This window comes from Coregonus lavaretus (assembly GCF_964263955.1).
Source record: "Coregonus lavaretus genome assembly, chromosome: 1".
Classification (NCBI taxonomy): domain Eukaryota; kingdom Metazoa; phylum Chordata; class Actinopteri; order Salmoniformes; family Salmonidae; genus Coregonus; species Coregonus lavaretus.
In genome coordinates this window covers 31689976-31704755 of record NC_139988.1, presented here as the reverse complement: position 1 = coordinate 31704755, position 14780 = coordinate 31689976, and the positions used below count along the sequence as shown (strand labels likewise).

The 14780-nt window shown below is 42.9% G+C and overlaps 1 protein-coding gene across 1 annotated transcript; it reads right to left on the bottom strand.

Annotated features, from left to right (window-relative positions):
- Positions 1–889: 889 nt before the first annotated feature.
- On the bottom strand, positions 890–12179 carry LOC311134955 (eukaryotic translation initiation factor 4E-binding protein 2-like). The gene is made up of 3 exons (XM_084168726.1): positions 11856–12179; positions 2445–2630; positions 890–2333 (listed from the first exon to the last, which is right to left on the bottom strand). The coding sequence occupies exons 1-3, from the start codon at positions 11992–11994 to the stop codon at positions 2302–2304; spliced, it is 357 nt and encodes a 118-aa protein (XP_084024852.1). The 5' UTR covers positions 11995–12179; the 3' UTR covers positions 890–2301.
- Positions 12180–14780: the final 2601 nt, after the last annotated feature.

The window sequence follows — 14780 nt, the reverse complement described above, 5'->3', positions numbered from 1 at the left end:
CTGCAGGATTTCAGTCCTTCACGGCGTAGTGTGTTACCAATTGTTTTCTTGGTGACTATGGTCCCAGCTGCCTTGAGATCATTGACAAGATCCTCCCGTGTAGTTCTGGGCTGATTCCTCACCGTTCTCATGATCATTGCAACTCCACGAGGTGAGATCTTGCATGGAGCCCCAGGCCGAGGGAGTTTGACAGTTATTTTGTGTTTCTTCCATTTGCGAAAAATCACACCAACTGTTGTCACCTTCTCACCAAGCTGCTTGGCGATGGTCTTGTAGCCCATTCCAGCCTTGTGTAGGTCTACAATCTTGTCCCTGACATCCTTGGAGAGCTCTTTGGTCTTGGCCATGGTGGAGAGTTTGGAATCTGATTGATTGATTGCTTCTGTGGACAGGTGTCTTTTATACAGTTAACAAACTGAGATTAGGAGCACTCCCTTTAAGAGTGTGCTCCTAATCTCAGCTCGTTACCTGTATAAAAGACACTTGGGAGCCAGAAATCTTTCTGATTGAGAGGGGGTCAAATACTTATTTCCCTCATTAAAATGCAAATCAATTTATAACATTTTTGACATGTGTTTTTCTTGATTTTTTTGTTGTTATTCTGTCTCTCACTGTTCAAATAAACCTACCATTAAAATTATAGACTGATCATTTCTTTGTCAGTGGGCAAACGTACAAAATCAGCAGGGGATCAAATACTTTTTTCCCTCACTGTATGTTCCTCTCTGTGTGTATCTCTGTCTTTTGGAGGGGTTGGGAATGCGATAAAGCAGAATACATGTGTTGCACATTCGTGTACATTGGACAATAAAGTATTCCTCTTTTGTTATCAATGTGATCTCAACCATGTGAAACCATGTGTACAGACAAAATGGGGAGAACAGCATAATCCTCATCATAAGGAACTTTATTGATCTTGCTGTAAACAGTGTCCATGGCATTTCTCTGAAAATGTAGTTAATTCTAATTAGAACAGAACTTAGGTTTGTTGTTTGAAATCTCTTTTGCGACAAAATATAAACCGTTCATGTAGTTAATTCAAATTTATTTAGCAATTTTCATGTAGTTAATTCAAATTTATTTAGCAATTATCTGACTATGTTTAACATTTAGTATAGCCTTAAATAATGTATAAATTCATTTTCTCCTTTCATTTGCAAATCTATCAAACCATCACCACAAACTTAAAGCCAAGGTTTTCCAAATGGTAAATCTTTATAAAATCCTTTACCAGAAAGACCCAAAACGCACCATAAAGTCAGGCTTGTATTGGTGATGGATAGATATTCAAGACTTGGAATGATTATGAAATTCTCAGCTAATCTGATTCTTTTTTTTTTATCAGTCACATCATCCCTTATTAGTTTAATTGCTGGTAACTAACGGACTACAAAACAGGCAGGTAAGAGCATATCCAGTATTTGTTTTAATGAATATTTTACCCAAACAATGTGAACGACAAAAGTTCTGAAAAGGATAAGTAATATCAATCCCTTTGACTGATTATTCTAAGGCCAGTACTTTGCTCTACAAAGTAGTACAAGTACATTTAGTAGATGTTGTACAGTTTCTTGGGCCCCATTATAAAATGTCTAAAGCGGTAAAGACGGCTTTGTTTACAGTGTGCTCTGGTAGTAAGGACTCATACAGAAATACAAAATGGTCAGCTTAGATTACTGCATTGACTTGGGCGTCTACATTTCATTAATGGGTAAGAATATCTCTGGTTACCTTTAGGCCCTTTTCCTTGTTGTGTGGCTGAAGTACATACAATACACATACGACGGTTGGTAACCCTGAGACCTATTCGAATAGACCTGCAGATTCTTCCGCTAGGTCTCAGGGTTGGCCATAGCCTGGTAGCCCAGTCAGTTTGTATTGTAGCCAACTCATCTCTGTGTTGTTTCAGTCATGCCAAACTATGGCTTGACAACGATAGAAGAGTTGGTTACAACAAATGCGGGCTACATTGCAATATCCACAGTACCATACCACTTAGGATGCATGTCAAATACATTGCTTCATTCTAAGTGGTATGCTAGCATGGACATTGAAACGGAGCCACAGTATGGGGCCAAGTTGGCCGTATAGTTACCGTATTACATGGTATACTTTATCCGCGTGGTTTACATACATCACACCCAGTGATGGCGAGACAGAGAGCTAAAGAAGATGGCTGCTGTGAGTGATGTGAGGGCTCACAACATTTGTTTCTACAAGCCAAGCCACTGGCACACAGGACAGGACAGGAACCAGGCTAGTTTCTTCTTCTGTTGTTCCGGTGTGGTTCCTCAGGTGAGGTCAGATGTCCATCTCGAACTGAGCATCCTCACCTTTAAACACAAGAACACAAATACAATGTCATCAACACGTGAGTTGTACTCTAAAGCAGGGGTGTAATACCTTTATTACTAATATTGTCCGAGGATATGGCACCCACTGACCGGTGGCTGTCTTGCCATGACTGTTGTGGGGTTTGATGTGGTTGTTGGCCTCGTTCCTTCTGTTCTCGGTCAGGATGTTGAGGCTGGTCACCCCGGGGATGATGGGCAGGTGGGCTGGGGGGGTCTGGGCGATGGGGGAGTTACGCCGGTCCAATAGGAACTTACGGTCGTAGATGATCCGGGTCCCTACGATAGAGGAGAGTGATTATTTAATAACATCATTGACATATTAGTTACAACCATTGACTGTATAGAAATGCATTAACAACAGATGTATTACAAACCTGCTTTAGAGAACTGGTACACCATCATGTCGATAACAACACGTTGATTCTATTGCTTCTATGACTTTATGTGTAAATGGAGTCTTTGTTGTTTTCGTTCATTTACAATGTTGTTCATTTACATGAAACATGCAATAGTGTAGCACTGTGCAGCAGTGCAAATGTAGGCAAATCAAGGTCAAATTGTATTAATCTGTTTTCTTGTTTTGCAAATGTAATCCTGTCATCATTACAATGGATGATGACAGCAAATAAAATAAAAAATGCACCAATTCACAATACACACATCTGTGAATAGTAAGGGCAAGAGCATAAACCTGTTTAGCTCGTTACATATTTACTGTAAATACCCATTTTAAACAAAAGATGGCGTATGTCATACACAACACTGCCTAGGTGCCTACATCAGGTGCTGGCACAATTGTTTACAGTATTGTCAACAAAAAGCTGTAAACAAAAAGCAGAGGCCTTAGCTTTCTGTTAACATTATTTCAATAAAAGTGCAATAGTTTTTTACATGCAAAAGCACTGTCTGAGACAATGAAATTCAGATACATGCCTGGCTGGTTTGAGGAAGTATGAATATATAAATACATTGTAACTACCTACAGTGCCTTCAGAAAGTATTCACACCCCTTTACTTTTTCCACATTTTGTAGTGTTACTACGGATGTCCAGAGAGATCATATGAATATATAAAAAATTCCCTCGTTATGTCGAGATCACAACTTATTTATCTCATGATCACGACATCACAATAGTTGTTTTGTCAAGATCACAAGATTAACTTCATAAATAGGAATAGACGCATTGATGATAGATTGACAGTACAGCTGAGCCCATGGTGGATCAGTGCATATGTTTTTATTGATTGCTACACTAAGGGAGGGTACATTTCATGCTAACATCATGCTTTCATTTGTGTTTGGTGCTCATTATCAGTTTATAAGTTAGAATGTTAGCAAGCTAAATGTCCCTTATCTTGAGCTAAGCCTTCTTGGGGGATTTAAGCCCTGAACGATGCCTAACAGGCAGCCCTGTCTCCCTGGCTGTATGCCACCCCCAATACCACAGCCAACCACATGCAAGCAACAACGCAGCTCACTTGGCTAGTCTTGTGAGCGAGTTAGCTACTTAGCTAGCGTGTTATATATATGCTGGTTGTTAACTTTCATAACTGAAACGTTTATAAATGTAAGGGACACTTCATGTTTTATAGATAATATTTACATTTACAGAGTGGGTGAGCTCCATTCCTGACAGGATGATAAGATCCAATAGCAGCCTCAGAGGCTGATAAATCAGGATTCTACCTTGTAGGCTGTTTCATAGCTAAAGCTCCTTGCAGGCAGATTAGCAGTCAGTGCATTATGTATATGATCAAGAGTGGTTGCGCTCTATTCTTGTCAAGCTGATCAGATTCAATAGAAGCCTCAGAGGCTGATAAGTCAGGATGCTGCCCAGTAGGCTTTCTGCAAGGAGCCTTACATATGAAACAGCCTACAAGGCAGCATCCTGACATCTGCCTCTTATTTTATTTTTTTCCACCTTTATTTAACCAGGTAGGCCAGGTGAGAACAAGTTCTCATTTACAACTGCGACCTGGCAAAGATAAAGCAAAGCAGTGCGATAAAAACAACAACACAGAGTTACACATGGGATAAACAAAACATACAGTCAATAACACAATAGAAAATCTATATACAGTGTGTGCAAATGTAGTAAGTTATGGAGGTAAGGCAATAAATAATTACAATTTAGTATTAACACTGGAGTGATAGATGTGCAAATAGAGATACTGGGGTGCAAATGAGCAAAAGAAATAACCATATGGGGATGAGGTAGTTGGGTGGGCTAATTACAGATGGGCTGTGTACAGGTGCAGTGATCGGTAAGCTGCTCTGACAACTGACACTTAAAGTTAGTGAGGGAGATAAGAGTCTCCAGCTTCAGAGATTTTTGCAGTTCGTTCCAGTCATTAGCAGCAGAGAACTGGAAGGAATGGCAGCCAAAGGAGGTGTTGGCTTTGGGTATGACCAGTGAGATATACCTGCTGGAGCGCATACTACGGGTGGGTGTTGCTATGGTGACCAATGAGCTAAGATAAGGCAGGGATTTGCCTAGCAGAGATTTATAGATGACCTGGAGCCAGTGGGTTTGGTGACGAATATGTAGTGAGGGCCAGCCAATGAGAGCATACAGGTCACAATGGTGGGTAGTATATGGGGCTTTGGTGACAAAACGGATGGCACTGTGATAGACTACATTTACATTTACATTTTAGTCATTTAGCAGACGCTCTTATCCAGAGCGACTTACAGTTAGTGAGTGCATACATTATTTTTTTATTTTTTCCATACTGCCCCCCCGTGGGAATCGAACCCACAAACCTGGCATTGCAAATGCCATGCTCTACCAACTGAGCTACATCCCTACATCCAATTTGCTGAGTAGAGTGTTGGAGGCTATTTTGTAAATGACATCGCCGAAGTCAAGGATCAGTAGGATAGTCCGTTTTACGAGGGCATGTTTGGCAGCATGAGTGAAGGAGGCTTTGTTGCGAAATAGGAAGCCGATTCTAGATTTTACTTTGGATTGGAGATGCTTAATGTGAGTCTGGAAGGAGAGTTTACAGTCTAACCAGACACCTAGGTATTCTAAGTCAGACCCGCCGAGAGTAGTGATTCTAGTCGGTCGGGCGGGTGCAAGCAGCGTTCGATTAAAGAGCATGCATTTCGTTTTAGTAGCGTTTAAGAGCAGTTGGAGGCTACGGAAGGAGTGTTGTATGGCATTGAGGCTCGTTTGGAGGTTTGTTAACACAGTGTCCAATGAAGGGCCAGATGTATACAAAATGGTGTCGTCTGCGTAGAGGTGGATCTGAGAGTCACCAGCAGCAAGAGCGACATCATTGATATACACAGAGAATAGAGTCGGCCCGAGAATTGAACCATGTGGCACCCCCAAAGAGACTGCCAGAGGTCCAGACTACAGGCCCTCCGATTTGACACATTGAACTCTATCTGAGAAGTAGCTGGTGAACCAGGTGAGGCAGTCATTTGAGAAACCAAGGCTATTTAGTCTGCCAAAAAAGAATGCGGTGATTGACAGAGTCGAAAGCCTTGGCCAGGTCAATGGAAACGGCTGCACAGTACTGTCTTTTATCGATCGCGGTTATTATATCGTTTAGGACCTTGAGCGTGGCTGAGGTGCACCCATGACCAGCTCGGAAACCAGATTACATAGCGGAGAAGGTACGGTGGGATTCGAAATGGTCGGTGATCTGTTTGTTAACTTGGCTTTCAAATACTTTCGAAAGGAAGGGCAGGATGAATATAGGTCTGTAACAGTTTGTATCTAGAGTGTCACCCCCTTTGAAGAGGGGGACGACCGCGGAAGCTTTCCAATCTCTGGGGATCTCAGATGATACGAAAGAGAGGTTGAACAGGCTAGTAATAGGGGTTGCTACAAATTCGGCGGCTAATTTTAGAAAGAAAGGGTCCAGATTGTCTAGCCCAGCTGATTTGTAGGGATCCAGATTTTGCAGCTCTTTCAGAACATCAGCTATCTGAATTTGCGTGAAGGAGAAGCGGGGGGGGGGGGGGGGGGGGCATTGGCAAGTTGCAGCGGAGGGTGCAGAGCTGGTGGCCGGGGGGGAGGGTAGCCAGGTGGAAAGCATGGCCAGCCATAGCAAAATGCTTATTGAAATTCAGTAGTGACAGTATTTCCTAGCCTCAGTGCAGTGGGCAGCTGGGAGGAGGTGCTCTTATTCTCCATGGACTTTACAGTGTCCCAAAACATTTTGGTTAGTGCTACAGGATGCACATTTCTGTTTGAAAAAGCTAGCCTTTGCTTTCCTAACTGATTGTGTATATTGGTTCCTGACTTCCCTGAAAAGTTGCATATCGCGGGGGCTGTTCAATGCTAATGCAGTACGCCACAGGATGTTTTTGTGCTGGTCAAGGGCAGGCAAGTCTGAGGTGAACCAGGGGCTATATCTGTTCTTAGTTCTGAATTTTTTGAATGGAGCATGCTTACTTAAGATTGAGAGGAAAGCACTTTTAAAAGAACAACCAGGCATCCTCTACTGACGGAATGAGGTCAATATCCATCCAGGATACCTGGGCCAGGTCAATTAGAAAGGCCTGCTCGCTAAAGTGTTTTAGGGAGCGTTTGACAGTGATGAGGGGTGACCGCGGACCCATTACGGGCGCAGGCAATGAGGCAATGATTGCTGAGATCCTGGTTGAAGACAGAGGAGGTGTATTTAGAGGGTACATTTGTCAGGATGATATGTATGAGGGTGCCCATGTTTACGGATTTAGCGTTGTACCTGGTAGGTTCCTTGATAATTTGTGTGAGATTGAGGGCATCTAGTTTAGATTGTAGGACGGCCGGGGTGTTAAGCATATCCCAGTTTAGGTCACCAAGCAGTACAAACTCTGAGGTTTTGGGCTCCCGAGTGGCGCAGCGGTCTAAGGCACTGCATCTCAGTGCTTGAGGCGTCACTAAAGACTCCCTGGTTTGATTCCAGGCTGTATCACAACCGGCCGTGATTGGGAGTCCCATAGGGCGGCGCACAATTGGCCCAGCGTCGTCCGGGTTTGGCCGGTGTAGGCCGTCATTGTAAATAAGAATTTGTTTTTAACTGACTTGCCTAGTTAAATAAAGGTAAAATGTAAAATGGATGGGGGGCAATCAATTCACATATGGTGTCCAGGGCACAGCTGGGGGCTGAGGGGGGTCTGTAGCAAGCGGCAACAGTGAGAGACTTATTTCTGGAAAGGTGGATTTTTAGAAGTAGAAGCTCAAACTGTTTGGGCACAGACCTGGATAGTAAGATAGCCTGCAGAGCTCTATCTCTACAGTAGATTGCAACTCCACCCCCTTTGGCAGTTCTATCTAGACGGAAAGGTTTGTAGTTGGGGATGGAAATGTCAGAGTTTTTGGTGGCCTTCCTAAGCCAGGATTCAAACACTGCTAGAACATCAGGGTTGGCGGAGTGTGCTAAGGCAGTGAATAACTCAAACTTATGGAGAAGGCTTCTGATGTTAACATGCAAGACACCAAGTATTTTACGGTTCCAGAAGTCAACAAATGATAGCGCCTGGGGAGTAGGAGTGATACTGGGGGCTACAGGGCCTGGGTTAACCTCTACATCACCAGAGGAACAGAGGAGGAGTAGAATAAGGATACGGCTAAAGGCTTTAAGAACTGGTCTTCTAGTGCATTGGGTACAGAGAATAAAAGGGGCAGATTTCCGGGCATTGTAGAATAGATTCAGGGCATTATGTACAGACAAGGATATGGAAGGATATGAGTACAGTGGAGGTAAACCTAAGCGTTGGGTAACGATGAAAGAGATAGCATCACTGGAGGCACCGATTGAGCCGGTCTCCGCGTGTATGGGAGGTGGAACAAAGGCGCTATCTGAGGCAGGTTGAGCGGGACTGGGGGCTCTACAGTGAAATTGTATAATAAGAACTAACCAAAACAGCAATAGGCAAGACATATTGACATGGGAGAGAGGCATAAAGCAATCACAGGCGTTATTCGAGAGATCTAAGACAACAACTGGTAATAGCGACGAAAGTTTGGGATGAGGCTAAACAGATACAGGACAGATAAACAGGATGGGGTACCGTGTAAAGGAACAGCCCAGCAGGCATCAGCTGTGTGGTTGGTTGAGTGATCATAAGGTCCAGTGAACAGCAAAAGGTGAGTCCGGGAGCAGTTCGATGGCTACTACGGCACAGGCTAGCAGGAGGCACGGCTGTTGAATGCGTGTGCTAGCGGGCCGGGGCTAGCAGATGGATCTTCGTGGTCGGGAAGCCTGTTGAAACCACATCAGACGATTACGTCGGCAGACCAGTCGTGATGGATCGGCGGGGCTCTGTGTCGACACTAGGAGGTCCCGTCCGGTTGACAGAGAGGTAGATAGCCGGGAGATGGGCCTGGCTCGAGGCTAGCTCAAGGCTAACTGGTGCTTGTTTCAGGGCAGTGGTGATTAGCCAACAACAACATCCATTCAGTTGCAGCTAGCTAGTTGCGATGATCTGGTGTTAAAGATCCAGTGATTCAGTGATTCCGGCAGAAAATCCGATATGTTCTGAGTCGATAGCGCACTGTGCAGACTGGCCGATAATTGTCCAGGCTAGAGCTGGCTGGTAGGTAGTGCAGGCCACGGACAATGGTGAAAACCGCTAACGATGGCTAATAGCAAGTAGCTACCAAGTAGCTAGTTAGCTGGCTAGCTGGCTAGTTTCAGGCGTAGGTTCTTGATAAAAAGGTATAAGAAATAATAGAATCCGTTCCACATTGGGTGAGGCGGGTTGCAGGAAAGTATATTTAGTTGAAGGATGAAAAGTGAGATTGAGAAATATATACGAAAAAGACAACAACAAAAAAAAAACAGGCTATTGACACGAGCACACTACAGAATACACGACCGCACTGCTACGCCATCTTGGATCAAGATGAGGCTGCTATTGAATCTGATCAGCCTGCCAGGGATAGAGCTCACCCCCTAGATCAGATATGCATTTGCTTATAAAGCACTTTGACAGCTAATCTGCCTGCAATAAGTCGTATCTATAAAACAGCCTATAAGGCAGCTTCCTGACTTATCAGCCTCTGAGGCTGAAATTGAATCGGATCAGCCTGTCAGGAATGTAGCTCACCCACTGTAAATAGTATCCACAAAGTGTCCCTTATAATTATACACATATATCAGTTATGCAAGCTAACAACCAGCATATATAACAAGCTAGCTTGCTAGCTAGCTAACAAGACTACCTAGCTAGCTCACAAGACTAGCCAGGTTAGCTGTGTTGTTTCTTGCATGCGATTGACTGTGGTCTTGGGGGTGGCACACAGCCTGGGAGACGGTGCTGCCTGTCAGGCATCGTTCAGGGCTCAAATGCCCCACATTGCACTCAACAAAGCCATAGGGCTTCTTGATGAAGTGGTTATTGTGCATCTGAACAAATGAATGGATGATGCGTGGTACTTTTGATTATCTTGTGATCTCAACAAAACAACTTTTGTTATGTAGTGATCATGAGATAAATAGTTGTGATCTCAACATAACGACGGAATTTTGTATTTATCAATTTGTCCTCACTGGGCTTCCATATGTTACAGCCTGAATTTAAAATTGATTAAATTGAGATTTTGTGTCACTGGCCTACATACAATACCCCATAATGTCAAAATGGAATTATATTTTAAGAAATTTGTACAAATTAATAAAAAATTAAAAGCTGAAATGTCTTGAGTCAATAAGTATTCAATCTCTTTGTTATGGCAAGCCTAAATAAGTTCAGGAGTAAACATTTGCTTAACAAGTCCCATAATAAGTTGCATGGACTCACTCTGCGTGCAATAATAGTGTTTAACATGATTTTTGAATGACTACCTAATTTCTGTACCCCACACATACAATTATCAGTAAGGAAAAAAAAAAGCATTTGTGAACTAACGATCACACTTGATTCTTTTCCCCCTTACTAGCGCTGACTTTGCTGATAGCTACTTTATTGAGGAAAATTGTACTTACTATCACTGTGATATGTGGTTGTCCCACCTAGCTGTCTTAAGATGAATGCACTAACTGTAAGTCGCTCTGGATAACAGCGTCTGCTAAATTACGAAAATGTAAAAAAGTCCCTGAGTCTAGCATTTCTAACACAGATTCAACCACAAAGACCAGGGAGGTTTTCCAATGCCTTGCAAAGGGCACCTATTGGTAGATAGGTAAAAATAAATAAAAAGCTAACATTGAATATCCCTTTGAGCATGGTGAAGTTATTAATTACACTTTGGATGGTGTATCAATACACCCAGTCACTACCAAGACACAGGCGTCCTTCCTAACTAAGTTTGCCGGAGAGGAAAGAACAAGCTCAGGGATTTCACCATGAGGCCAATGGTGACTTTAAAACAGTTACAGAGTTTAATGGTTGTGATAGGAGAAAACTGAGGATGGATCAACAACATTGTAGTTACTCCACAATAATAACCTAAATAACAGAGTGAAAAGAAGGAAGCCTGTACAGAAATATTCCAAAACAATGCATCCTGTTTGCAATAAGGCAATAAAGTAAAACTTCAAAAAATGTGGCAAAGAAATTAACGTTATGTCTTGAATACAAAGTGCTATGTTTGGGTAAATCCAACACATCACTGAGTACCACTCTTCATATTTTCAAGCATTGTGGTGGCTGCATCATGTTATGGGTATGCTTGTCATCGGCAAGGACTAGGGAGTTTTTTATGATAAAAATAAATGGAATAGAGCTAAGCACAGGCAACCTGGTTCAGTGTGCTTTCCAACAGACACAGAGACAAATTCACCTTTCATCAGGACAATAACCTAAAACACAAGGTCAAATATACATTGGAGGTGCTTACCAAGACGACATTGGATGTTCCTGAGTGGCCTAGTTAAAGTTTTGACTTAAATTGGCTTGAAAATCTATGGCAAGACATGAAAATGGCTGTCTAGCGATGATCAACAACCAACTTGACAGAGCTTGAAGAATTTGCAAATATTGTACAATCCGGGTGTGCAAAGCTCTTAGAGACTTACACCGAAAGAGTCACAGCTATAATTGTTGTCAAAGGTGATTCTAACATGTATTGACTCAGGGGGTTGAATACTTATGTAACGAATATATATTAGTGTTTCATTTTTCATTATTATTATTATTATTATAATTTTTACAAATGTTTGAATTTTAATTCCACTTTGACAGTTTGAATTTTAATTCCACTTTGACATTACATAGTATTTTGTGTGACATTCCAATCCATTTTAATCCCACCTTGTAACACAACAAAATGTGGAAATAGTCAAGGGGTGTGAATACTTTCTGGAGGCACTGTAATAAATAATATATTGCATTGTTACAAATGTAGCCACCATGATTCAGATCACTGCGTTGAACACCAACCAATCACATTGCCAAAAGGGACGGCAAGGGCGGGGCAAACCTTTGTTTTTGTTTTGAACGCTTCGAAAAGGATGCCTTGCCATGCAATCGGCCTAGCTAGGCCACAATGCACGACAGTGCATAGCGAAATACACATCAGTAATAAGATACAATTGATAGGTTTGTGTTGATTTTACCTCCCGGAGTTGTTGAAAATAAAGTGCCTCCAGGGGTGGTGCAATAATCATGAGGTAGCTGCGTTCTATCGTTGATCAACACCGTCCTGGTTGGAATGGCCCTGCTTTCGCTAAGCTGACGACTGGTAGACGACGACATTTCGCCCCCGGTTTAGTGACTGGTAAGACGGTACTGCAATCTGTAGGTGGTTGATACCTAACCTGACGGACGGTGGAACCCAGGGCCTTTTCCCTTTCTCTCTTATCTCTTCCCTTTCTTGTCGTTCCTCCCAGCCGTCAGCGCATTCCCACTCCCTCTGCCAGGCAGGAAAAACAACAACACAAGCAGACTGGATATGACGTCAATGAAGGCAGCCGCCACACGTGTTTAGAAAGAAAGATCATATTATATTTTTCAAAATATTATTTGATGTAGGTTGAGGCCATAGACCATGGTTGAGGCCATAGACCGCAGGTGATTTTATTTGGCCCCCAAAATGGGGGACGACACATAAAAGACTGTAAAAACATCAGCAAATCAGCTCGAAGTGATTATAAGTTTAGAGAGATAAATTAGATGTGATGGTATACAAATGTAAGCAAGGTTTGAAATTATTATGTTTTGGTCAATTATTATATCTGTTTGGGCTTCTTGCGGTCAATTTGCAGTCTACAAATTATTTGTAATTATGTTCTGGTCACCTTACCGACCATCGAAAAATCGCCCGCGGCTGAATCTATACTGAACAAAAATATAAACGCAACATGCAACATTTTCAACAATTTTACGGAGTTACAGTTCATATAAGGAAATCAGTCAATTGAAATAAATTCATTAGGCCCTAATCCATGGATTTCACATGACTGGGCAGGGGCGCAGCCATGGGTGGGGAGCCAGGCCCAGCCAATCAGAATGAGTTTTTCCACACAAAAGGGCTTTATTACAGACAGAAATTCTCCTCAGTTTTATCAGCTGTCTGGGTGGCTAGTCTCAGACGATTCCACAGGTGAACGAGCCAGATGTGGTCCTGGGCTGGCGTGGTTACATGTGGTCTGTGGACGTGAGGCCGGTTGGATGTACTGCCAAATTCTCTAAAACGGTTTATGGTAGAGAACTTAACATTCAATTATCTGGCAACAGCTCTTGTGGACATTCCTGCAGTCAGCATGCCAAGTGTATGCTCCCTCAAAACTTGAGACATCTGTGGCATTGTGTTGAGTGACAAAACTGCACATTTTAGTGGCCTTTTATTGTCCCCAGCACAAGGTGCACCTGTGTAATGATCATGCAGTTTTTTCATTTTTTTATTTAACCTTTATTTAACTAGGCAAGTCAGTTAAGAACAAATTCTTATTTACAATGACGGCCTACCAAAAGGCAAAGGGCCTCCTGCGGGGACGGGGGCTGGGATTAAAAATAAAAAATAAAATACAAATATAGGACAAAACACACATCATGACAAGAGAGACACCACAACACTACATAAAGAGAGACCTAAGACAACAACATAGCATGGCAGCAACATATGACAACACATCTTGGTAGCAACACAACATGACAACAACATGGTAGCAACACAACACTGCAGCAGCACAACATGGTAGCAGCACAAAACATTGTACAAACATTATTGGGCACAGACAACAGCACAAAGGGCAAGAAGGTAGAGACAACAATACATCACGCGAAGCAGCCACAACTGTCAGTAAGAGTGTCCATGATTGAGTCTTTGAATGAAGAGATTGAGATAAAACTGTCCAGTTTGAGTGTTTTTTGCAGCTCGTTCCAGTCGCTAGCTGCAGCGAACTGAAAAAAGGAGCTACCCAGGGATGTGTGTGCTTTGGGGACCTTTAACAGAATGTGACTGGCAGAACAGGTGTTGTATGTGGAGGATGAGGGCTGCAATAGGTATCTCAGATAGGGGGAGTGATTCCTAAGAGGGTTTTGTAAATAAGCATCAACCAGTGGGTCTTGCGACAGGTATACAGAGATGACCAGTTTACAGAGGAGTATAGAGTGCAGTGTTGTGTCCTATAAGGAGCATTGGTTGCAAATCTGATGGCCAAATGGTAAAGAACATCTAGCCGCTCAAGAGCACCCTTACCTGCCAATCTATAAATTACGTCTCCGTAATCTAGCATGGGTAGGATGGTCATCTGAATCAGGGTTAGTTTAGCAGCTGGGGTGAAAGAGGAGCGATTACGATAGAGGAAACCAAGTCTAGATTTAACCTTAGCCTGCAACTTTGATATGTGCTGAGAGAAGGACAGTGTGCCATCTGGCCAGACTCCCAAGTACTTGTATTTTAGTCATTTAGCAGACGCTCTTATCGACTTACAGTTAGTGAATACATATTTTTTTTATACTGGCCCCCCGTGGGAATCGAACCCACAACCCTGGCGTTGCAAACGCCATGTTCTATCAACTGAGCTACATCCCTGCCGGCCATTCCCTCCCCTACCCTGGACGACGCTGGGCCAATTGTGCGCCGCCCATGAGTCTCCCGGTCGCGGCCGGCTGCGACAGAGCCTGGATTCGAACCAGGATCTCTAGTGGAACAGTTAGCACTGCGATGCAGTGCCTTAGACCACTGCGCCACTCAGGTGTACATGAGGTGACTACCTCAAGCTCTAATCTCTCAGAGGTAGTAATCACAACAGTGGGGAGAGGGGCATTCTTCTTACCAAACCACATTACCTTTGTTTTGGAGGTGTTCAGAACAAGGTTAAGGGCAGAGAAAGCTTGTTGGACAGCATCTTGATATGCCACACCTGTTAGGTGGATGGATTATTTTGGCAAAGGAGAATTGCTCACTACCAGGGATGTAAACAAATTTGGGCACAACATTTTGAGAGAAATAAGCTTTTTGTGCATATGGAACATTTCTGGGATCTTTTATTTCAGCTCATGAAACATGGCACCAGCACTTTACATGATTCCATCCA